General features: G+C 39.5%; 1 protein-coding gene across 2 annotated transcripts in view; it reads right to left on the bottom strand.

The window, feature by feature from the left end:
* Window positions 1-1006: 1006 nt before the first annotated feature.
* STAC2 (SH3 and cysteine rich domain 2) overlaps window positions 1007-25734 on the bottom strand; it is a 42982-nt gene continuing 18254 nt past the window's right edge. Inside the window, exons 2-11 of one of the 2 annotated variants that reach the window (XM_034415867.3) lie at window positions 20504-20795; window positions 19122-19219; window positions 14893-14986; window positions 14078-14193; window positions 13682-13763; window positions 12495-12556; window positions 11147-11244; window positions 8322-8373; window positions 4299-4436; window positions 1007-1309 (exon numbers count right to left, since the gene is read on the bottom strand). In XM_034415867.3, the coding sequence (XP_034271758.1) occupies window positions 1205-1309; window positions 4299-4436; window positions 8322-8373; window positions 11147-11244; window positions 12495-12556; window positions 13682-13763; window positions 14078-14193; window positions 14893-14986; window positions 19122-19219; window positions 20504-20795 (1137 nt within the window). In that variant the 3' untranslated portion in view covers window positions 1007-1204. The remainder of the gene's footprint in view (window positions 1310-4298; window positions 4437-8321; window positions 8374-11146; window positions 11245-12494; window positions 12557-13681; window positions 13764-14077; window positions 14194-14892; window positions 14987-19121; window positions 19220-20503; window positions 20796-25734) is intronic. The other variant, XM_034415868.3, reaches the window with a different exon arrangement.

Here is a 25734-nt window from a genome sequence, read left to right as displayed (position 1 = left end):
CATATGTGGTCTGTTATATATTCCAGCTGGGCCCTAGAAACCATAGGATTTAACAAGGCATCTCTTCTTAACCAGCAAATCAAGTGAGAAAAATGCTAGTTCAGTCATACTAGGGATGTCTATGCAAATATCATATTAAATAATTCTTTTCAAATCATAGACTTTCTTTTTTCTTCTTCTTCTTCTTTTCTTTCTTTTCTTTTCTTCTTTACAAAAATATATCTGCAAATCACATAGCTGAAAGCATGCTGGGAAACAAGGAAATCTGGAGTAACCCGGATCTTTGAACTCCTATGAGCAAAGCAGTAATATTCTCTGTTTAGTTCAGAAAAGCGTCTGGCTAAGGAAGGTCCCTGAGAAATTATCAATGCTGCTATCAGTTATATGGTGAGTCAGCCACTACACACTGAGGAGCAAACATAGTTGTATGATTTCCCCAGGACCCAGGAAAGGGCACAACAGAATTGCAAACCACTTCGCCTCCTAAAAATTAAGCAGAAGAGGTTCCAAAGTAAGACTCCTCATTACGTGACCAATAAAAGGCTGTATATAATTGCCTGGCCACATCATCTTTTTGAAGACGGTGATACTAATTGTGAGCAAACAGTCACACAAATACAAAGAAAGAAAACTAACACAGAAACCAACACACCATATGGTCTTCTTAGTCAGAGAAGGGCTTTGCATTTCCATGGGTAGCTTGCATGCAACACAGCATTGTTGGGGAATTTCTGAAATTGGGAGGGGGTCGAGAGCCTTACACTAAGATAGGTCCCTCCCAATAAGTTAAGGCTGGTTAATTATTAACTGGCATCTATTGTCAGGGTCCAAAGACAAGAAGACAGGGTGTGAATTACAGCAGAGGCAATCTCCCTCACATTCACAACACAGTGAGTTCTTCACCAAAGACCTTTACAAAGACTGCGGTGAATGTGATGAGAAACTAAGTCAAACAGGAGTGAATTTCCAGCCCCACATGGATAAAGATACACAGCAAGTGGTGCTCCCAATTCCCCCTCAAGCTTTCTTTTACCCCTTCCACAAAAGCTGCTTGCAAGATCCAGTGGGAAGATTCTGTGAAACAGTGATTACCCAGGTGCTCCGATATGGGGTGGCCTAGAGGAACAGAAGGCAGCTTCGCTCCCCTTGTAGGCATCCTCTTTTTATTGTATACTTCTCTCATTTTGCTCTTCATCTTTCATCTTCAAATTTCTGTCAGAGTATCAGCAGGCACCAGCCCACGTTTTTTGCCACTTGTCACCTTGATGAAACCTTCACTCTCTTTGGTCTTTCCCACACCAACACAGATCTAGGAGAATCAGAAGAAGGGATGGGGAGAATCCTAAATGTTATCAAAAGACTCAGAAATGGTAAATGTACACGTATTATGAACTCCACAATGTGACATTTGAAGTATGTAATTGGAGTAATAAATATTACTTACTGCCTTGTTTGTGTGTTTTGGAGGCATTTTAAAAAATGAAGTTTGGATTTTGGCTCAGTGTTATTCAGTCACTTCTGATTCTAATTTATTGTCAGATAGCTTTTGAATTCTGTCTCAAAATATTTGATAGTAGTAGTATTCCAAAACCCATGCTTCTCATGGGCATTTTAAAAATCATAAACAAAAGGTTCTTTTCAGCAACAATATTCTTGTTCTGGCCAAGAGGTTGCACTTTTTAAAGTTAAACCATAAAGGTTACAACCTTCATAGTAAAAATATCCAGAGGACTTTGGTGGCTTGTACAACTCATCGTACAAGCCATATCATGTCTCACCAATTATCCAAAATTTCAAGTGGCAGATAAAGAGCGGTATATACAACATATATAAATACAACCAAAATCTTTCTTTCCTGATCAGTGCCTATAATAACTGAGAGACTGTTCAAGAAAGAGAAAGAGAAATAGCATACATGACATATGTAAACCTCATACCATAGCAATGTATGTATGGAAAAAATAAAATTAAATTAAGAGATTGGTTCCAAAACAAAGGAGGGAAATGAATTGGATACTCTTTTATATACCAGCCCCACTGCTGTAATAAAGAGAAGAGACTGGATCCCCTAATTCTGGATTAAATTTTATGAGATACTACAGTGCCTCTTATATGAAGTTTAAACTTAACTTTTGTTTAGATTTATGCTGTTAACGCTCCTAGTTAGTTATAAGGTTTTCCAACCCTTTGTGGAGGCATCCACATAATAGAGAACAAAACTCTAATACCAAGAAAATTCATTAATGGGTGAGAGTCCACCTCACAACAAGATACATTTCTAGATATATTTCTGTATTACTCATATAATAATAACAATAACAACAACAACAATAATTCTTAGGATACCTAGGACGCTGACAGCAACCCATATCAACCATTAGCACCAGTCAATGATATTTGTGATGCATTTTTGAATGTTCAGTTGACTGAGTTTCATATTTAATGAATAAAGATAATAATAATAATAATAATAATAATAATAATAATAATAATAATAATAATTGAAGCATTTTCAGTGGAAACTCCAAAAGGAACTGCCCTAAGCAACTATCTTTGTGTTTCTTAACATTAGAATTAGTCCTGTGCTCCAATATTTTTCACCTTGGCTCGCCTCTCCTCCTTTCCACTATCTATCCTTAGCTTGGCATCCAAACTGCCTTAAGCTCCTTTCTTCCATTATTTGTAGCAGCCAGCCCTTCCTTACTGCCTCAGCATAACTTTATTTGCTTGAGATTTATTAAAATGGACCAAAGAATTCAGATTGGCTGAAATCCTACACACTGAGAGTGGATGCAGGCGCATCAGGCTGGCAGAACAACATGGTTACAAGGAGATGCTGAGTTTGTTTTGAATGTTCAAGAGGGAAGGACTTTGGAATGTCCAAATGGAAAATTCACTGGCTGCAAAGTTAATCCCAGGGCTTCCTATTAAAATCACTAGAGGAGGAGACTAAAGACAAAGTGCTTTATATAGCGCACCTCCAATATTATTAAATTCTGTATGGGAATATATTCTTCCATCCTTCTCCATCTGCTGCTTTTCCTAACCTGTTATAAAGCTATCATGACCACCAGGAATCTGAGTCTTCCTGTCCTGACTCAACTGAAGGACAAAAGCTAGAACATCTCTTTTGTACAAGGAGATAATTTCATTCTGCTGAATTATAGTCCATCTGAATTACAATCCATCTGAAAGTGTCAAAGAAGCATTGCTACTGAATTACACAGTGATTCAATGAAAAGTTGTGACTCATCAAAATGTCTCCAATGCCTTAGTTCCAAGATTTTACACAATATACAAACAAGGTGGCCGTCAGCTGCAGTTCAGCTTATGTGCAATAATACTGCACATAATTGTATAAAACCTTCATGTCCAATTCATCACCATAATGTGAAGCACAGATATTTGCTCCTAAATATAGAACTTTGAGAATTGGTAGTTCTGACATATTATTATGTAATTAGGAGATAACTAGTTTAAATGTTAAATTACACTGACAACAATGGTACATATTATCAAGACTATGGCTTTCCAGTTGTGACATACGGTTGTGAAAGCTGGATCATCAGAAATGTTTAACCTGGACCACAAGAAGAACAATACTTGATGAAGTAAAATTAAGACTATTCAGTGCAAGCACAAATAAGAATGCTAAAGTTTAAATATTTTGGATACCAGTTGTGAAGGGTGAGTCACTATACAAGCCTCTAATTCTTGGAATAATAAAAGATAATTCCAAGAGTCTGACAGAAGACAAAATTACTAGATACTATCAACAGATAAAACAAGCAAAAGCTTACAAGAAAATAAAGAAGCAAAAGATAAAGTTTATCCTAGCAAAATGATGTCCATCAGATTACAAAGACTGAAGAAAAATATAGTTCTTTTTAGGATCTTTTTAGGATTCAACAGGCAATACCAGGAAAACAAGTTAGAATTGAAAACAAACCAATCAAGCTTCTCTTCCACCCACCCTGTTTAAAAACACATGGACTTGTCCCTAAATTTCCTAGGAATCATGTTTGACTCCTTTTATTTTATATTACCTTTTACTTCAAGGGTAAGAAACCTTTTTCCCATAAGGGCTACAGAAAAGCTATGAATGGGACCAAAGCTGCATTTTAATTCTCCTTGGATGACCCCATTTTATTTTCACTTCTTCAAACTCAGGCAAGTGCCAGCTGAGAGGCAGGGCATATCTTTCCAAACTTGAACTGACTGGTCACAGATGGACTTTGTGAAAAAGAGGCTAGAGGCCTTACTTGACCACGTCTATATTTGGGGGCATACATGCCTACCTGGTTTTCTTTAAGGCTCAGCTGTCCCTGTTCTTTGTTGCCACAGAAAGTCCTAAAGCATCTCCAGACAGTTTCACCTGGGCGAACTCGCTGGACAAAATTGGCTGGGAAAAAGCCAATGCGGTCTCCCATCTTCCCCTAGATTGCAAAACAAAAATGTCACCACTATAGCACAAGTCTATGACAGTATTTGTGTTTTACTTTTATAACTTGCTCATCAGCAGGCATAGAAACTTGGCCTTTTAAATTAAAAATTATAAACTGAGATCTGTAATTCTCTGGATTTTAAATAACAGCCATAGCAAGCAAAATTGACCCTAGAGAATTGTTCTGCTTTATGGTAAATACATGCATAGTCATATATTTGCTGGTGTTTTTCAAGTCAATAAAGAAAAGTATTGATTTCATCAGATTTCTACTGGATTTTTCACAATGTATAATACAATATATTTTTTTTGTAATAGGTTTATTGTTTTGAAATTTTTATTGCATGTTATAGTTGGAAAGCACCTGTGAGGAGGGTTTTTATAAAGGCAAAGTAGAAATTTCTCTATTCAGAAATAAATATCTGAATCAAGTAAAACATTTGCCATTATACTTGCTTTTACACAAAAAGGGCTGGGGAACATCCTTACTATTTGGTGAAGGTGACTCTTTAAAATACTGTTTTAAAGTTTCATCACCTTTCTCAAAATCAGTTATCCCCAGCCTGTACTTTCCTAATTTGTTGGTACTGCATCTCCCAGAAGATCCGAACAGTATCGCCTTTGTGAATTTTGGTCCCAACATAGAGCATTTTTAGAGTGATTGGTTGGAAACTTGGCTGTATATCAGGGACTTCCAAAATTTTTCAGGACAACATTCTGCGTTCTTTGATTGCTAAGCAGATGGCCATGGGCAGGATGATAGGAGTAGTATCAAGGAACAAATAATCTGACTAGAGTCCAGTGTGGTTTCTTAGTTTTGTCTTTGCCATTCAAAGAACTACTCAATGATTCATTTTGGAATGTTAAAAAAATATGATTTCAATAACTTAGTTTGAGAAGGATTTCATGGATGAGAATCCTCAGGGGGAAAACAATCCAAGAGGCCTGGGAAACTTTGAAAAGTGAGATTATAAAAGCCCAGTCTAGCACAATTCCAATGAAGAAGAAAAATAAGAGATCTTAAAAGAAACCAGCATGCTACACAAAGAACTCTCTGATAAACTGAATGGCAAAAAGGACAAAATATTTTAAAAAGTGAAAAAATGGGCACATAACTAAGGCAGAAGAATATCAGCAAATAGCCAAACCTGCAAAGATGAAGTCAGGAAGGCTAAAGCTCAGAATGAATTAAGGCTTGTGACAAAAGTCAAAAATAACAACAAAAAAAGCTTTTTTCATGTAAAAAATGAAAAAAAGTAAAGGAAACATTTGGTCCTTTAATGGGAGAAGATGGCAAGAAGATGACAAGAAGCAGGGAGAAAGCAGAATTTCTTAACTGAGTTTTTGCATCTGTCTTTACACAAAAGGGAAAAAACCAGTCCATCCTATAAAAAAATAATAATTGCAAAATGCAGATTAGGAATGTAAATCAAAATAAGCAAGAAAATGGTAAGAGAATTTCTATCCACTTGTGAAGAGTTCAAATCATTAGATACAGTTGGATTACACCTCAAGGTTCTGAAGTAATTGGCAGATGTGATCACAAAACCACTGAACCATATCTTTTAAAGATCCTGGAGCATTGGGGAACTAGAGGACTGGAAAAGGGCTGATATAGTTCCCACCTTCAAAAACAGGGAAAAAATGGATTCAGGAAAAAGACCTAACAATCTGACATCTATACCTGGAAAGATTCTGGAAAAGATAACAAAGCAACGAATCTGTGAACACCTAGAGCCAAGCAAAATCATAATCAGAAGCCAATGTGGGTTTATCAAAAACAGATCATGTCAGATAAATCTTATTGCATTTTTTGACTAAGAGCCAGAAATAGTGGACTGGCGATATGATTTACTTGAACTTCAGTAAAGGATTTGGTAAAGTAGACCACAACCTGTTACTTGACAAGGTAGGAAAATGTGGGTCAGATCAAGGGACCCCAATGTCTGGACCAGTACCAGTCTGCGGCCTGTTGGGAACTGTGCAAGTGGAGGACAAGCATGCAAAGCTTCATTTGCACATGCACGGGAGCTAGGCTGCGCATGCAAAACCATCCCCTCCCGCCTGCAACCACTGCTGCTGCCAATCTGTGGACATAGAAACACTGGGGATCACTAGGTTAGACAGCATCACTATCAGATGGTTTGTAACTGGCTGATCAACCACACACAATGTGTAGTCTTTAATGGAACTTTTTCTACATGGAGGGAAGTACGTATGCAGTGGGATGCCTCAAGGCTCTGCCTCATCAAATTTGCAGATGACACCAAGCTAGCAGGAATAGCCAACAATCCAGAAGACAGGCTCAAGATACAGAAGGATCTTGACAGACTTTAACACTGGGCCCTATCTAACAAAATGAAATTCAATGGTGAAAAAAGTAAACTTTTACATTTAGGCAAGAAAAACCAAATGCACAGGTATAAAACAGGTGGTACCTGCGGTGAGATGGGTCTTCAAGTCCTAATGGACAATCGCTTAAATATAAGCCAGCAGTGTGCTGCAGCTGCCAAAAAAGCCAACGCAGTCCTAGGCTGCATTAACAGAGATACAGAATCAAGATCATGCGAAGGGTTAATATCTCTTTATAATGCCTCGGTAAGACCACACTTGGAATATTGCATCTAGTTGTGGTCGCCACAATATAAAAAAGATGTTGAGACTCTAGAAAAAGTGCAGAGAAGAGCCCCAAAGAGGATTAGGGGACTGAAGGTTAAAGCATATGAAGAATGGTTGAAGGAAATGGTTATGTTTAATGAAAACAAAGATTAGGGATGATATGACAACAGTGTTCCAAGGGGCTGTCACAAAGAAGACGGGGAGGGGCAACCAATTTTCCAAAGCACCTGAAGGTAGCACAAGAAGCAACGGATGGAAACTAATCAAGGAGAGAACTAACCTAGAATTAAGGCAAAATTTCCTGACCGAATAATTAATCAGTGGAATGACTTGCCTCTAGACGTTGTGGCTACTCCAACACTGGAGGTTTTTAAGAAGAGATTGGACAACTATTTGTCTGAAATGGTTTAGAGCTTCCTGCTTGAGCAGGATGTTGGACTAGAAGACCTCCAAGGTCCCTTCCAACTCTGTTATTCTGTTATATACTGAAATAAATATATAAAAACCAGGGCACTATAGTATTCCTCCTGGCCTGCAAACCATATAGTATTTGTTTCAGTATTTTAGATAAGCATAGGTTATCTTGGGTTGAGGAAATGAGCACATAATTGTTTATAATTAAATTATCCAATTATAGTGATAGAATCTCCACTTTAGAATACCTAAGTATTGAGAACCTGGTCTTTTGTACCTGCAGACTTGCAGCTGGAATCTTTTATCTATCTACCTATCTATCTATCACATTTCTGAATCATCCATCTCCTCAAAGATGAAGCCTTTAATCACAATGGGCTACATATTTCCTCCCCCCTCGCCCATATCTTTAGGATCCTGTCCCTTACTACCAATCAGGAAACTTCTGAAGACAGAACTTTTCAGAAAGAGCAGAGGATGTCACCACTGTAGTGCAATGGTTAAGATGCTGGTCTAAGATAAGGGAGTCCCTGGTTCAAGTACATGGTAAGCCACAAAGCTCATTGGAGACTTTGGCCCAGTCTTTCTCTCTCAATTCAACCTAGCTCATGGAGTTGTTGTGGGGAAAACACAGGAGAGAAGGAGTGCTGAATAAGCTGCCTTGGGTTGCTCAATGAACAGGTTAAAAAAAATCAATTGATCGATCAATCAATCAATCAATCAATTGGTCAAACACATGTGGCGGCACTTGTTCATATAAGAAGTTGAGTTGCATATTTTATTTGCATATGGGAAATACAGTATATGTTCAGATCTCTGTGTTCTGCCATAATATTCTGCTCACCTTCCACCAATCTTCATTAGAATCATCTATCAGCATGATTCGATCTCCTGGCCTGCAGGGACAGACAAAGTCTAGTTTATCTCCAGCTGCCTTTTGGGTAGTGAGATGTAGGGAATGCCACAGTATAAAAATCACCGGGCAAAATAAATAGCCTACTAGAAGTACATGAGTCATTACTCGCAGGTCCCACCAGCAACCACAGCCTTAATCTTGAGTGGTAGCTCCTTTAAGCTCCGTCAGCAAGGTTTCACAGTACAAGGACTGACTACTTTTGGCACTGGATTCTCCCCAGTGCCAACAAGAACGAAGCCCTGAGTGCTCTTTATAGCACTATCAATAACTTGCAAACTATCCACCCGGAGGGGGTTTTCATTGTGGTAGGAGACTTCAATCATACTAACTTGAAAGCAGCCCTCTCTAATTTCCATCAATACATGGACTTTGCCACTAGGGATGGGAACATCCTGGACTCATCTTATTCTAACGTTGAGAAAGCATTTAAGGCTGCCCCTCGCCCTCATCTTGGCTCCTCAGATCATCTCTCTGTGATGCTTATGCCAGCATACAAGCCTTTGTTAATCAGAGAGAGACCAATTAGAAATCAAGTGAGAGTGTGGCCAGCAGGAGCTATGGAAGCTCTACAAGATTGCTTTGAGTGCACTAATTGGAACATATTTAAAGAGCTGCAGTGAATGGACAACATACTGATGTGAATGAATACACTTCTACTGTGTCTGCTTATATGTGAAAGTGTATGGAGGATGTCAGTGTTCTTAACACTTTTGTTGTACGAGCAAATAAGAAACCTTGGATGTCACAGGAGGTCTGTGCGATGTTGAAAGTGAGAAACACCGCTTTCAAATCAGGTGATGTGGAGCACTTAGAATAGCAAGAGCTGATTTGAGACGTGCTATAAAAACAGCAAAGCAGGCCTGTAGTCAGAAACATTTTTCAAGATCCTATGGACCCGAGATGTATGTGTATCCGGGTCATTCCTGACTATAAGGCAGCTTCCCTGACATATAAGGAGGACATGGATTCTCTAAACAAGCTAAATGATTTTTTTTGGTTGGTTTGAGGCCACAAACAATGTTCCAGCAAGGAAGGCTGTTTCACTCTCCGATGAGCAGGCACTCAGGTCTGATACAACTCCTGTTCGGAAGATCCTGCGGAAAGTCAATACTCGGAAAGCTGCTGGTGCTCATAATATCCCTGGGCAAGTACTTAAGGAGTGTGCTGACCAGCTGGCCACTGTTCTCACAAACATCTTCAACCTCTCGTTGCATCAGGCCATGGTTCCATTATGTTTTAAGACTGCCATCACTGTACCAGTGCCCCAAAAGACTATCATAACATGTCCTAATGATTACCATCCTGTTGCCCTCACTTCCATTATGATGAACTGTTTTGAGAGATTGGTAAAGGACTATATGGTTTCATGCCTTCCCCCTACATTTGACTCATTACAGTTTGCCTGTCGGAAGATCCACTCTATAGATGAAGCACTTCCCTATGTGCTTCATCTTAGCTTGGCACATCTGGAGGGGAAGAACACTCATGTGCGAAGGCTGTTTATTGATTTTTGTTTGGCATTCAACACAATCATTCCTCAGCATTTGGTGAACAAACTGGGCCTATTAGGTTTTAATACTCCTTTATGTAACTGGATACTGGATTTCCTTATTGATAGGCCTCAGTTTGTGTGAGTTGGAAGAAAAGTCACCAACTCCATCTCCTTGAGTGCAGGTTCCCTACAGGGCTCTGTCTTGAGTCCGATACTGTTCACCTTGATGACCCACGACTGCTGTGCCAAATCTGCTACAAATCATATTGTGAAGTATGCGGATGACACGGCAGTGGTGGGTCTTATCTGGGACGACAATGAAGATGCATATAGGGGAGAGGTGATGGCTCTGGTGGACCGGTGCAATAAAAGTAACCTGGTTCTAAATGTTAATAAAACAAAGGAGATCATCGTAGATTTTAGGAAGAGTTGGCATGGTCATACTCCACTCAGTATCAAGGATGCAGCTGTAGAGGTGGTCAACAGTATTAAGTATCTGTGGGTGCAGATAAGTAACAATCTGAACTGGTCTCTCTACACATCATCCTTAATGAAGCATGCAAATCAGCATCTGCATTTCCTGCATCGGTTGAGGGGAGCACATCTTTCTCCTTTTATCCTCGCCACTTTTTATTGAGACACGATTGGGAATGTTTTAACAAACTGCATCACTGTTTGGTTTGGTGGCAGCAGTGCCTCAGATAGAAAGTCCATTCAGAGACTGGTAAGGACAGCCGAGAAGATTATAGGAAACTCGCTTACTGTCATTCAGGATACTGCTTATAAGAGCTATGTGCTTAGAGCTCAAAGCATTGTTAGAGACCCTACACACCCACTTTACGGTCTGTTTCTGCTGCTCCACTCTGGGAGGAGGTTTTGAAGTATTTCTAGCAGGACTACTAGATTCTGTAACAGCTTTGTTCCCTATGATATCTATCTGGTAAACTCGCAAGATTTGTTTCTTTCGCAATGTACATGTATACATCCAAACTAGACTGCGTTGTTTCTCCATGTCATATAGTATATGTGGATATATGCATAATTTTGTGTTTGTTTGTTTGTTCATTCATTCATTCATGTTTATGTAGTGTATATTAGAGGTGGAGACCCTTTGAAAGCTGTATGCAACAAAATTTCATTTGAATGTATGCCAATTAGTGTACATTCAAAGTGACGATAAAAAGTTATTCTAAGTCTACTTTATGCCTATCTCATGCTATAGATTTCTAGATTGGCTGTCTGAGAATAAGGGCATACTTACTTCAGTGGCAGATCATTGTTCTCCTGAGGCAGAAACTTGTACAGAGCAACGTAAGAATACATGGGTGAGACCTCTTTGCGTGTAGAGCCTTGAGATGGCTATTGGAAAAAGAAATAACAAGAAGAAACATTGCAGTCTTGAGACACATGGTGTAATCTTTAGGGATCTAGTCTGAAGTAAACAGAAAAATACCATTTGATTCAAAGTGTTCCTACATTTTACAGCTTTTGTAAAATGCTATTACAGGACAGACAGATAAAGATCTTATGAATACCAGAACTTGCTACTTTCCATGCTAGAGATGGTGAAGGTTTGTTGGAAAGAATTTGTGAAAGGGAAAGAGTGCAGTTGAGCGAAATGGGTCAGGAAAAGGGCAGAAGCCAGCACAAAAGTAAAGCTGTGTGAAAGAGTCACACACTCGGTTGACAAGGGCCTTCTCCAGCCTTCTATCCATCCTGAAATCGATTGTTTTGCTTGGCTGTATTTTTCACAACTTTCTTTGAAGAAAAAAAAATCAGAACATATGCCACTTGGTTTCTTTAAAAAGCAGAGCTCTGAACCTTTATAGAATCATGGGGGATGGCATTTGAGCCACTGAATTCAATATGAAAACACAGCTTAAAGCACTGATGACAAATATCTGACTCACACTATCCAAACATGTTTAGCAAATGTCCCTAAGAAATTGAACCCACTGCCGTCAAGAAGTGTTCTTAACTTTCAAACAAATCTGTCTTCCTGACAGAGAACAGGTTATGGCCTTCTTCTGGATAAAATCTCTCCAAATAATGCAGTCATAACCTTCTCAGTTTTCATTTCCCAACACTAAACACAATTCCCTTAATTGTGTCTAGCAGGAGTTCTTTTGCCAGTCATTCTCATTGTCCCTCACTACATTTTCTTTAAGAAATTCTACACACATATAAAATGTCTGTCTCCTTCATGACTCATTAAGGAAGTTTATTATAGTGGACCATCACTAAATAACTACACTTTGACAAGAAAGGATAGAGAATTTCTGGGTTGGAGTGCTAAATAATTATCCCACAAGAGAAAATAATTTAAAAATGGAAAGTTGTGGCATATTGTTCCACGCAACTCTACTTTTAAAGTTGAACTACTATACTAAATAATCGTTTTGGCTCTTGAATTTTAAAAAGCAATAAAAGCCAAATATAATTAAATAAAAATATAACATTATTGTGTGCAATTTTTCTCCTTCCCTGCCTTCCTTCCTCCTTCCCTCTTTCTCTAGAAAGAAAAATCTGAGGAAAGAGCTAGATCCTATTTTTTGGGGGGTAATCTCTGCTTTTTCTCAATCTTGAAATGAAATGGGTACATTTTCTACCTGTTGCCCTGAGTTCTTTTCTTCCAATACAGGGTTCTCTCCTTCTGTGGCCATTGAGAAAACTGAAATGAAAAGAAAAAAAACAACAACGGCAGAGAATATGAAGGCTTATCATTCCAGTATGCAACAAACCATATATTTTTTCTTTCCTTTTTCCCAGAGAAGGATGCACTCCAACATCAGAGATGACAAGAGATCTGGAAGTTCACTAACAAACAACACCCAGAAATCAGGGAAGCAGTCACTGACAGAAAATCTGGGCAAAATGATATTCTTCAGGTTGCAAAGACTAGGGGCTAACAAAACTGGATTTTTGCAGCCCCTTTTGATAGATCTAGTTTTGAGAGGAAATTTTAATTAAATGGTCTTTGCTGCAATTAGAGGAGTGTTTGTACAGGGGGATTTTTTTTAAAGATTCCAAAATAGCCTCAGCCTCACCTTTAGCAAAACACCGAGAATTGAAGGCGTTCAAAGTCATAAGCCTTAATCTCTGAGCCAGTCTTGCCTTCCACAGTATAATTTAGGACCAAAGGGGTGAATTTGCATTAGAACAATTTTTGGAAGAGAATGTTTTCTTTTTTGAGATTAACTGTATCATCTTACCAAAGAGTAAGCAAGGATGTAATCATTCAAAACAAAATATACAATATGTGAAAGAAGATAGAATCAGAAAGAGCAAGATTTCTTGCCTTCAGTACAGCCACTTGGATATCCCCACTGATTTCTGGGATGAATTTTACTTCCATCCCTGAACAGACCAAAAGAAGGGGATACATGCTTCCATGGAAATTCTTAATTACACAATAATTCTGTATAGAAATTACACATAGGAGGGAAAGGAAAACAAAGAGGAAGACCAGGGCCAAAGCTGAGCTTTTGTTCCAAAAATCTTTTCCACCTAATTTTGTGCACTTTGCAGAACTGGAAAGGGAAGGAGAGGGAGGAATGAGAGAGAGAGAGAGAGAAAGAAACAGAGCAAGAGAGACAAAGACAGAGAGAGAGAGACAAAGAGAGAAAGCGAGGGAGCAAGTGTGACTGCATTGATACAGGCTGAGCCATCCCTCTTATCGTGTATTACACGTATACACATGTATGTGGTTGGCTGAAGGTAAATTTTGGGCAATGGTTAACAAAATAGGTTATTTTACATATGTTACATTGTAAGTGGGAATGGGAATTTTACTCACCATTATCGGTTATATTTTCCTCTGCTGTTGGTCCACTTGCTGTTGAGCCTTCTGTGTTTTGAACTAGTTCCTCCTTCTCATTCTGGAAGAAATAAATGCCTCTCTGAGATCAGCCAAGGTTGGCTGAATGTTGCTCCCTGCTTTGACTAGACATTCCCTCAAATTGATCTTGACTCTTTATAGAATGAGTACCAATGAAAGAAACATGTATTGCTTTCTTGATTTACTCATAGTTTCCACCTTTCTTCCTATCCTTTTTCACATATATCTATTTCCAATAAAATTTTCTGCACTATCTTCTCTAGATTTCACAAATGGGTTTCCCTCAACCCCAGTGTGTTCATCAGGGACCTGTTAATGTTACCAAAATGAAATCTTTGAATTTAGGGACTATACCAGACTCTTGGTGGGGGACTCTGAGGTGCTGCTGAAGCTGGAGCGATTCATGTAGGCCAGTGAAGTGCCGTAGCGCAAAGTCTCATAAACGGGATCTACCTTTCCACTGGGGCCTGCTGGTAAACCAGATACATTTTAGAATTGGATTGTCATGTACAAAGGAGAAGCAAAGGAAGCTGTCATAAACAGGGTCACTTTATTCTATTATTCTGTACTTTGCGAAGCATAGTCCTGGATAATTTGTAAAATTCCTTGTGCAATGAGTGAAATCTGTTCTCATCAGCCAGATAAACCCACCATGCTTTCTAGTTACAATCTGGAAGGACAGATCTGAGTTGCAATCAGTTAAGTTCTTCTACTTGGTTCCCTGACAAAGAATCTATTTGCTAAATTGGATCTGGGAGGCCTTTGAATTCCAAAATGAACCTCCCCCCACCCCCAACCTTCCATGCAATTGTCCTGCCTCAATCATGGCATTTTATTTGATGATCCCAGCACCATAATAATCTTCCATGTATAACTCTCCTGCATTTTCTCGCTGCTTCTTCTGTATTCTTTCTTACCCCTAAATATCCATTGAGGAGGCAGCAGAGGCAATTTAGAGGTTGGGTGTCAGAAGATGAGAACTATGAAACCCCACCCCTTTTTTTACATGCACTGCACATGCATGTCTGCCATCTTGAACCCTTGAACCCTTGGAAAGCCCTGGCTGGCAGTTCTTGGAGTCAGGAGCCTGGGAGCACCTCACCATCCATTTTCCGTGATTCAGTTTCTGCCAGAAAGTTTACTGCCTTTAGAAATGGCCAAATTTTTACCTGCAGGAGGCGATTCCTTGGCTGGGGCTGGTTGGGGCTGTGGTTCATGTAGCAGCAGAGGAGAACTAAGATTACGACGGAAAGAGGTTGCCTGCTGGGGAACGAAGTACAGAAGAATATTTCACTGGCTACAATAGAGTACTATGTGGCTTGACCCTCTGCCATACTGCTGAGAGGGTGAATTAATATAGGAACCATCTTTGCTTCACTCTTGAAACGTTACAAAGAACTAGTTTATACTCTATTTCCTCTTTATATACTTAACCTTCAGAGAAATTTTAAGCTAAGTAAAACAGGAGAGGAAATAGTCTAGAACAGGGGTCTGCAACCTTAAACACTCAAATAGCCATTTGGACCCATTTCCCACAGAAAAGAAAACACCGGGAGCCACAAAATTCTTCCCGTGCCTGACTATTTCTTGAGCAGCCACAAAACTAGCATATGTAGTTGAATTAAATGTTCTGTTTTCTTCTAAAACTTTTTTCTTTTCTTGGATTTATCCATGGTTGGCCTACCGGGGGTTGAAAAGCTCAATAAATCACATGCTGGCGGCTGTCGCACATTGGCAGTTGTGATGCAAATTTTGAGTGACAGGGAGCCACAGCAGAAGGGTGAAAGAGCCACATAAGACTACAGAGCCGCAGGTTGCTGACCTCTGGTCTAGAACTCTGCACATCAGCTTCTAAAAATGGTTATCCTTAGATTCATTCTTTGCATCTAGAAATCTGGTATAGCAGATTGAGTTTGATCTCAAACCAAGAAAATTCCTCGCTCATCTACTAACATTGACCTTACAGAGCTGTTGGGAACCCACATTTACTGTTCTGAGATCCCTGAAGGGGATATGAAAATATAATCTAATAAGACAAAAGTTGTGAAATCTGAAATGTACAGAGAAGCAAAATGAGCTTACAGAAATTGGCTCTAAGCGGTACAACACTTTCTGTATCATAATTGTCAATTGGTAAGCCACAGAAAGCACATGTAATTCATATAGATAAACCCAGGAAATCAAATATAATTAATTATAACACAAGATATATGTATTATAATACTGCAGTTTATTCATTTTGCCTTTTGCACAACAAAATAAATAATGCAAGTTTAACATGTCAATAATGTTCACAAATTAGAACAAATTATATTGTAAAGCTGCTTTCCATTCTTTCTTTCTTAAACATATTCTCAGAATGCATATCACCTCTCCTTTTCTTGGTTTATTGTTTCACTTGGAGGAAGAACTGCAATACAAGCAACTATTTACATGCAGTGAAGCACAACTAATTTAAGCATGATTTCATAAACTACAATTTGTTAAGGATAAATATAAAAGAACAGAAACAGAGGAAGGTGACTGATAAATACCTTAAAATGTTTATTAGTGGCCAAGTGCTTTTTAGAATGTCCTTGAGTGAAAAAAATTACAAGTGTCTAGGAATAAAATATGTTAATCTATTTTCAGTTGGAAGACATTGTAAGACAAATCAAGTGATTTATCCAGTTTAAGCAGAAAGACATATCAGATAACAAAGAACTGAGATAATTGATTTCGAGAGACTTTATTTTGAGGAACATATTTTTTTAAACATGAGTGGGCTGTTTTCCTTGCATAAGCTATAAAATAGTACTTCTGAACAGCTGGAACTAGCAGTAAGTATAGAGAAAAATAAGGGTTGCGAGAAATATATTTTTGGCATGTTGCTTTATGTCTACTTTATGTTCATTGATTTATTTTTTTATACAATTTGTTGGGCAATTTTTAAAATCAAACCTGATCACATATGGTAATTTTGATCTTATATAATAGGAATTTTCTTGAATTGCCCAAAATTTATCTTAATTCAGCAATTTTAGAGGCCTTCCTTTGCCAACTAATTTTTAACAATTAAAAAAAATTAATTCAAAAATTTTAATTCTAACATTTCATTTTTTACAGTATATACTGCTTTTATATTTTGATGTTTTATTGTATATTGCTAAGGGTACCTCTCTGAGGAAGTCGGGTACCAGTAGTTCAGAAATGTGAAAAATAAATTAAAAAATTGTTTTTCACAATGGCCATCCAGATGTCTCCGAGTATTTTTAAGTGGCAGAAGGAAATATATCCTCCCCTGCCCTTGTTCCCATAACCTCTTTGGAGGCATACTGTCCCCAAACTAGAGGCAACATTAATTCTGAAGATAACCAACCTTGCTTTGAAGCCATTCATATTAGTAGCCATCACCATGCCATGAGGTAATGAATACCAGATATTATGTGCTATGTGAAAACAGGCTTTCATTTGCCTATTTTAAATTTCTTCTTAAGATTGCTTCATTGGATGGCCTTTTCTCCTAGTGTTTTGAGAAAGGGAAAATATATTGTCTATTTTCTCCATGTCATGCTTAGTTTTATACACCTCAGTAATATCCTTACCAGTCATTTTTTTCTAAGCTAAGTGTCTTACATTTTCCAGCCTTTCTTTGTAAGGAAAATGTTAAAGACAACTGATTATCTTGATCTGCCTTGCCCTGCACTTCTTCCAGGTCCAACCATAATTGTATAGAACATACAAGATATAGATATTCCAGACATTATAATGCTGGCTGTTTTATTTTCAATTCCCTATGTTCTCACTTCTATCATAGAATATGCCTTTTGCAAAGCTGCTATGGCAGATATCTATTCAGAAAAATCTGAAGACCTTTTATCTGATAAGAAATTCATATCAATGAATATCTGAAATTTGGGGAGGGTTCTGTCTTGCCTTAATGTACATCACTTTACACTTACTTAAACTGAATATCTGTCATTTGAATGACCATTCACCCAGTTTTGAGAGATCCTTTTGGATATTTTCACAACAGAGCTTATTTGGTTTTTAAAACAACAACACGAAAATGTTTGGTTTGCAAAAGAAAGTCAGTGTAAAGCAATCCAGTTCCTAGTGCTCTTGATACAGGACTTCATCCAAAATGCACAAACTTTGTAGGCAGAATCTACCCTCCTGTTTCTTTTTTCCTCATATCATTGCCAATCCTTCTCTTGCAGAATGTGCGTACTACAGTCTATGGAACTGGTAATTTATTTATTTATTCATTTTATTTATTTATTTGTATCCTGCCTTTATTATTTTTAGTCAAATAACTCAAGGCGGTAAACATATCCAACCCTCCTTGTATTTTCCCCGCCTCACAATCCTGTGAGGTGGGTTGGGCTGAGAGTGACTGGCCCAAAGTCACCCAATTAATTTTCACTTAATGACCCTAATTGGGAACAGCAATTTCATCGTTAAGTGATATAGTCACCAAGTGAAATATCACATAACAGCTTAGCAATGGCAATTCCAGCAATGCCAGCTGCTCTCACTGCATGAATCCCACACAGTTGCTTGCAGGAGCTCACCAGGATCCAAGCATTCTTGGAAAAGGTAAGGACTATCTCCGCTTCAACTTCCTCTATCTGCCTATCTCCCCCCATCTCTGCCCATTTACTTGTCCGTTTATCTGCTGCCCACTGCCCAGCCTTTTCTATTGCTACACTGCATGCCACTAGTATACTAGTTGGGGCCTTCTTTTGTGCCAACTGTTTTCACACTGGTGCAATCAGGGCTTCTCTTGCACTCCTGTTTTGAGTCCCAACCAGGGGTTCCATATCAGCACTGGTCAGAAACTGTTTTTTCCGAAACAAGGCCAATGAAAGAAAGCCTTGAAATATGGACCTTGCTAGCCAGGGCCTTCTTTTGTGCCAGCACAGATAGGACCCCAGACTGGGTGGGGTCTCCTTTTGTAAAAGAAGGCCCTGGCTGACCTGAGAACAGAGGCCTTGACAAGGATATGAATGGAGAGCCTGGCTGGCATGCAAATCGAGGCCCTGGCTACAGCAGCTTGAAAGAAAGCAACATGAAACAAGTCCTGCCCAATACAGCAGTGGTACATAGTGTGGCAATAGCTGGAGTGTTGATGATGGTGGATGGCCAATAAGATGGTCATAAATGCAGATGGACCCCAATGGGACCAAATTCTGTTCACATGACTGCAAAGGCACTGCAATGGCTGGAACATCTAGGACTGCAGGTAAACTCCTTCATTCAGCACCACTGTAGTGTCTAACAGTTGTTCAATAATTGGATGTTAAGTGAGGCCTATTTGTATTACATCAACCCTGTGCAAACTATAGGATAGAGCCCATCCTCTCCCTCTCTGGATCTTTCTATCTTAACCCATGCATAGCTTTGCTTAGCTACTTACTGTCTTGCCCAGGCACTGCTGATGAGAAACTTCTTCTGAACACCACAGATGCACGCTTGCTTTGCATGTCTTGCATCGTAGGCCTTGCTTGGAGTTTCCTAAAAGTAAAGCCAAGACACAAGGGAGCTAAAAGGTGTTTTGCTAAGATAATAGATGTGAGTTGGTGGAAACAATATTGAGGGGCAGAGCAAGAGAGAATAAAAATCAGAAATACGTGCCTGATAGCAAGGAACAGGCTGTGTACTCATCTCAAATGAGGCAAATAATGATTCCCATCCTCCCTATTCAACCTATCTGCAGGGTGGCTTATTACCATCCAACCATCTTATTATTTTTTTTCCCAATCCTTATTTCCAGGGTTACTTTTCCCTTTGCACTTACAGGCAGCCCTCAACTTACAACTGGTCATTTTAGCCCCCCCCCCCGCCCCCCAAAAGCTATTTACTGATCTTGAAGTTACGGTCACTGCACTGCCCTTGTGATTGTTCATTTTACATCAGACACAGGGATGCTGTAGTGCCCTCCCACTTCTCTTCGCATTCCCCCCACTGAGCCCCATACCCTTCTCCTCCTCACCCCGCGTCACTCATCACACCTTTCAAAGAGCTCCAGAGCTTGGGTTAAGGATGTGTGTGATGGACATTGTGGGGTGATGTGGGACAAGGAGAAGGATATGAGGCCTGGTGGAGTGGGAAGTAGACCCAAGCCTTATAGGGACCCTGAGGGGGATAGGGAGAGGCTGAAGTGCCTCAGGGGGTGGGTGATGCCTTGAGAGATCGGGGGCCTTCTCTGGCAACTCTGAGGCACCCTATGTCCACTCAACAACCCACATATTCATTTAATGACTGCATTAGGAAGAAGAGATATGTGGGGTGTCATACATGAGACGAACACATGGGTGCTTCAATTAACAGCCATCACAACTTCCAACCCAAACAAACAATGCTGGCCAGCTAAAGAAACCAAACTACACAGGCTTCCACCCACCTCCAATTGCTTCTTGCTAGCCTGCTTAAAAAAATTAAAAAGAAATATCAGGCCTGTGTGCATCTCCTTGCTCCTTCATGGGCTGTACTCCAGCTGTTCTATTTTTTTCTCTGCAGGCTCCACTCAAGCAGATGAGATACATCAACAGCCAACTTCCGCCAATGCATATATTTCCAAGCTTCATCTAGAATCAATGCCTAAACCTTATTAAGTGTAAACCTATTTGAGGAAAGGGAGGAGGACCATCCTGATCTGGAAGTAGCTCAGGATTTAGAGTGTAAGAAATCCAGACATGGACAGAAAAAGAATGACCATAATTCAGCTCCTGAATGTGCATGGCAAGAACTAGCAAACATTATCAAGAAGGTGGGGAACAAGGCCTTCAAATTGCTTACCTACAATAAGCTGATGGCAAATTTCACAAGGATTGTGTTTCTTGAAGATGTGTTCTTGGAAGCTGTGAGTCTTCATGGGCTTGAGGGTTCCCAGGGACTTGTGAAGGGCTCTGGGGGAGGCTTCTACTTCAGAGGGAGCTGGGGGTGGAGAGGGGGGTGGCATGGAATCAGGAGGGCTGAGCAGGACATCGGAGGGCAGCTTGAACTCATTACCAGAGCGCAGAAAAAAGTTCTCCACACTCTTGCTGCGCAGGATGGTCTTGAGTGACAGAGAGCGTTTGAACCTTTGTAACTAGCAGACAAGGGGAAAGAAAAAGGGAAGAAATAACAGCAGTCACTGGGGAGGAGGGCATATTATATTAGCACCACGAACTTTGCTCAGTATCCACTGAAAGTGATGAAGTATTCAATACACTTAATGGATTTTGTGCTTTCAAATAGCAATAGCACTTAAGACTTGTGTATTGCTCCATAGTGCTTTATAGCACTCTCTGAGTGGTTTACAACATTGGCATATTGGCCCCAACAATTTGGATCCTCATTTTACCGATCTCGAAAGGATGGAGGATTGAGTCAGTCAGGATCAAACTCCTGGCTATGACCAGAGTTAGTCTGCAATACAGCATTCTAACCACTGCACTACCATGGCTCTGGTGTTGACTCCTAGCGACTGCTTGGATTAGTCTGTAAGTTTTCTTGGCAGGTTTTTGGGAAATGCTTTGCCCTTGGCTTCTTCCTAGGACTGAGAGAAAATGATGGATGAGATCATCCAGTTGGCTTTGTGATTAACATGGGACTAGAACCACAATCTCCTGGTTCCTAGCTGGTGCCTTAACTACTACATCAAACTGAGCTCTTGTACTTCATGAACTTCATTTTTGTTTCTCCCTTCAATCATCACATTTCTGCTGCAGAATTCCCAAAAGACACTGAAGGCAAAGCTTTGGGGGAATAGTCAAAACAGAAACTTAACCCATTTCTCCTTCTCCCCATTCCTGATGGTGTTACCTAGACTGGTAATGAAACATCTGCAAGGAAACAACCAAGCTCAGAGAGTATCAAGGACCTCACAGAAGAGAAACGCTTCAGTCTCATTCCACATTTACCAGAGAAGCCTTAAATAAATAATCTAGAGGAGAACACATGGGAGTCATGAAAAGGTTTCTATTTTAAAAAGCAAGCAAAAACTACTTTAATCTGATTTGGAAGAGAGGCTGCTTTGGTGGTGGGGAGGGAGAGAGGAAAAAAGGGCAAAGAAGAGATTGTTTAAGGCTGCAGGCCATTTATGTGCTAGAAAAACCATCCTCTTTACTGTTTTTCTTTCCTGCTGGGGTAAAGAGGGCTGTCAACAGTGGAACAAGTTAGTTAACATATTGTTAGGAAAATTTTCCACTGACCTGCTGTTGTGAGAATAGGACCTTGAACATACAGAGCAGAGGCCATGACTAACTGCACTCATGGTACGGCATCTAGGCCTGGAGGAAAAACTCTGCTCAATGTAACAGCAACCCATTGGCTAACATGTGGGCCTAGGGGACTACTACGGATGCTCCAATCTCTAGGCGTGTCTGGAGAGGAGTGAGCTTACAGCTGGCTAGCCCGCAACCCCGTTTACCTGCTCTTTTCATTATCTCTTTCTGGCGAGTGAGAGCTGAATCCATTTTGCTCTACTTGCAACTATACTTGCACCAAGTATGGCCAACATAAGAGAATGAGTATGCTTCAGGAATAATTTATCTCATGTCTCAGTATATCTTAGCAATTTTAGTAGTTGAATACACCAACTACTTTATTTTATAGTAATTTAGCAATCTGGCCTCTTGCTTTTCAGTTCCACCTATGCATATTGTAATCTGGCTCACAATAATTTTTCTGTGAAATTTGTTTACTAACACCTTTTCCACTCTCCTTATATAATGCCAGTTTTGCTATGCCACACAATTCCAGCCAGTTACTGCAGTAAAAGGACTGATATTAGTGGAGGCTATAACAAGCACCAGCAATGCGGCATAATCCTTCCATCATCCCCAACCATCATGGGTAAGTATTGAGTCTGTAATTAGGGAAAAGCCCTGACTAAAATTATAATCTGGGAGAAACTAATCTTGAAACAATTTTTAAAATGCCAAATCATTTAAACTGCTAAGAATTAGAAGTGCTCAAGGATACCATCTGAAACCCAAGATAAATATAGCTAACAGCACACATTATTGAGACTCAGGAGGTTGTGATAAAGTGAAACAAATGAATGAAGACAGAGCAAAATGCTGGAAGTAATAACTTTGTAATTGGATGGGTGGATGCAGAACAGAGGAATAAGGGTGGAAAGATGAAGAAAGGGAAAATGAGGTATTGGGATCACTGGATGAGATTCAGAGCATTTTAGAAGACAAAGTGCAAGGACATATGAAATGGGACTTTCTGGTGGGAGGGAAAGGTCGCTTCAGAGAGTGGAAAGCAATGTTTGGAAAAAGGAATATAAAAGACATGGAAGTGAGGGGCACAAATGATACAGCTGGAGACCTACAGGTACAGGGATTCTTCTAGATACAAACAAGGCTTGAGCCGACAACAGAGCAAGGCTGGAAGAAATGGCTAAGAAATAAAAAAAGGAACTGGCTAGATCCATGAAGCAACCTGAAAAAAGAAGGAATTAGTTTTTTACAATGATGAGATAAATCAGTTTTCCTGAGATAAGTGCCCATTGTTTCTGCTCATCTGGTTGTGCTTCAGGTCTGCTCTAGTAAACATTATGTTACAGGACTAAGGAAGTTGGCCTTTCTGTCACAGTGCCACCCTTCCCCCTGAAAAATGCCCTTTCCCTTGGGTTCCAGGAAGCTTTTAAAACCTGGCTTTGGTTTAGTCCTAGGGCTGGGGTCAATGCTTTACTGAATGGGTGGAGGGCGGGGGAGAGAGTGCTACGTTTTCATCTGTGTTGCCTTTAAGATTATTTTAGTATTTAGTATTGTGCAGTTTTATATTTTATTTTTATGAACTTTCTGATCCTTTTTGCCATCCAGTTTCTATTGGAGTTGGTGGAGATAGATAGATAGATAGATAGGATAGACAGACAGACAGACAGACAGAGATAGGTAGGTAGGTAGGTAGGTAGGTCGATCACTCCCCTTTGTTATTATCTTTGCTTGTACCTTCAGTTCCGGGGAAGCAGAATGGGGGGCAAAGCCCTACCGTGTCCCTTAATACAAATCAACCCAAATGCCAGTGGGGGAATGGACTGAAACCAAGAGCAGAAGTGCCCAAAGTGGTAGTTTAGAAAGCAGATCATGGTGGGAAAAGCAATGGACAGTCCACCTGAATTTGAATTGAGGCCAGTAATGTGTATGTGCAAGAAGAATTAAGAAGATGGGAGACGAATCAGCTGTTTGTAAAACCTTGGCAAAATACCTAGGATTGTTGAATAAATTTGGATTTAACTTGTCCTAGATTTCAAAGATGAACTATATTCTCTAAGCAAGTTTCTCAGGACTACAGGAAGATGGGGATGGGGGGGGAACTATTTACACTGATTTAAGTATTTGCTGATGTATCACATTATTCTTGTATCAGTGTAAACTTGATAGTTGTCTGTATGGTCATCCAGTGCAAGGACTATACTATAATAGAATTCCTCTCAATCTTTGGTTCTGAAAACAAGGAAGGAAAGGTGTTATGTTGGCTGGTAACTAGAAGAGTTTTGTTTTTTACTGGAAAAGGAGACAAGATCCATTTTGCAGTTCTCCCTGTGAACAGAAACACTGACAATAAGATCAATGAGAATAAAATTTGGAAGAGATTTTTGCTTAAGAAATATGTAGGAGATTTCAGGTCTTGAAATAAGGACCAGCAAAAACTGTAGAGTTACATTATTAACAAATACTTAGAAACAAATCATTTTTATTAGAGATGACTTCAAGGAGAAAAGGGCATTTATGACACTATGAAAAATCTACAGAGCTGGGACTCAAATCAAGCCTATTACAAGGATACTGCAAATGACTGGTTATTTATTTAATTGCATTTCTTGTCAATGGGGGAAAATCCTTGTCAGATTTTCTGCATCAATTTTCAAATGACTGCCCACCTTCTGATATTTGCACTTTAAACTGGAGGACAGGGTAGGTTGCCCTCAACTGCTCCCCCTGATATACCCTGTTTTCCCCCAAAATAAGACATCCCCTGATAACAAGCCCAATCGAGCTTTTGAGCACATGACAATAAGGCCAAGCGCTTATTTCAGGTTTCAAAAAAATACAAGACAGGGTCTTATTTTCGGGGGAACACGGTAATACATTGTGCAGAACCAGTTCCAGCATTATTTTCTTAAAATTTCTAAAATACATAGATGTTTTTATACATTTTTATTGTTGCATACTGGGTGTTTTTAGATGCTTTGGATGTACCTGAGTCTCACAAAGGCAAGGCTGACAGGTATAGTATTGAGCACCAAATTTGACTTAATCTCCATCGAATTTATGGAGAAATCCATCCATGTAGCTTTCTTGGCAATAGAATAGAAATAGTTTTTCATCCTCTTTTGGGATTTTTGTTAAACTTCTCAGTCTAACTTACTTCCTAGCAGCTTTTGATCCATACTGTAACTAGATCCAAACTTGCTCAGCTTCTAGAAATCTGCCAAGAACAGCTAGGCATATTTGGGCACACTGACTACAGCTGGCTGGGTTAAAATTTTCACTCAACCATGAAGCTTACTGTGTGAGTGTTGGCTGGTCCCTACTTGTTAGCCTCAGGTTTTATCACCCATCCCAATTTGGAAAAACTAGTCTATCTGACAGAGATGGAGCAGAAAAAGCTTGGAGCAAAGTTAAATGAAGAGAAAATAAAAGATGTTAGAAGATGTAGGATCAGCAACTGCTCTAGTCTTAGTTGTTTCCATCATATCTGCTTGTTCTTACATTACAGACAGTAAGTTAGATTCTGCAACCAGTACCAGATTTTGCCTTGTTATCCTCTTTCCTGCCCTTTCCGTTGTCCTTTTCTTTGTCCCGTTGCGCTCAAATCATTATTCATTTTAAAATTGCCAATATTTGGGTTCCTGCCTGAGACTAAGCCCTATAGTTTAGAAATCACAGGGGCAGGCATCATCAATGCAGTAATGCTTACTGGCTGAGAAATTCTGAGAGTTAGAAGTCCACACCTCTTAAAGTTGCTAAGGTTGAGAAATACTGGGACAGGGTAATGCATTATTCTGGTCTGTATATACTGTTTCCTAA

The sequence above is a fragment of the Pantherophis guttatus genome, chromosome 4 (genome assembly GCF_059756535.1).
Source record: "Pantherophis guttatus breed Tessera chromosome 4, ASM5975653v1, whole genome shotgun sequence".
Lineage (NCBI taxonomy): Eukaryota > Metazoa > Chordata > Lepidosauria > Squamata > Colubridae > Pantherophis > Pantherophis guttatus.
This window is presented reverse-complemented; position numbering and strand designations above follow the sequence as displayed.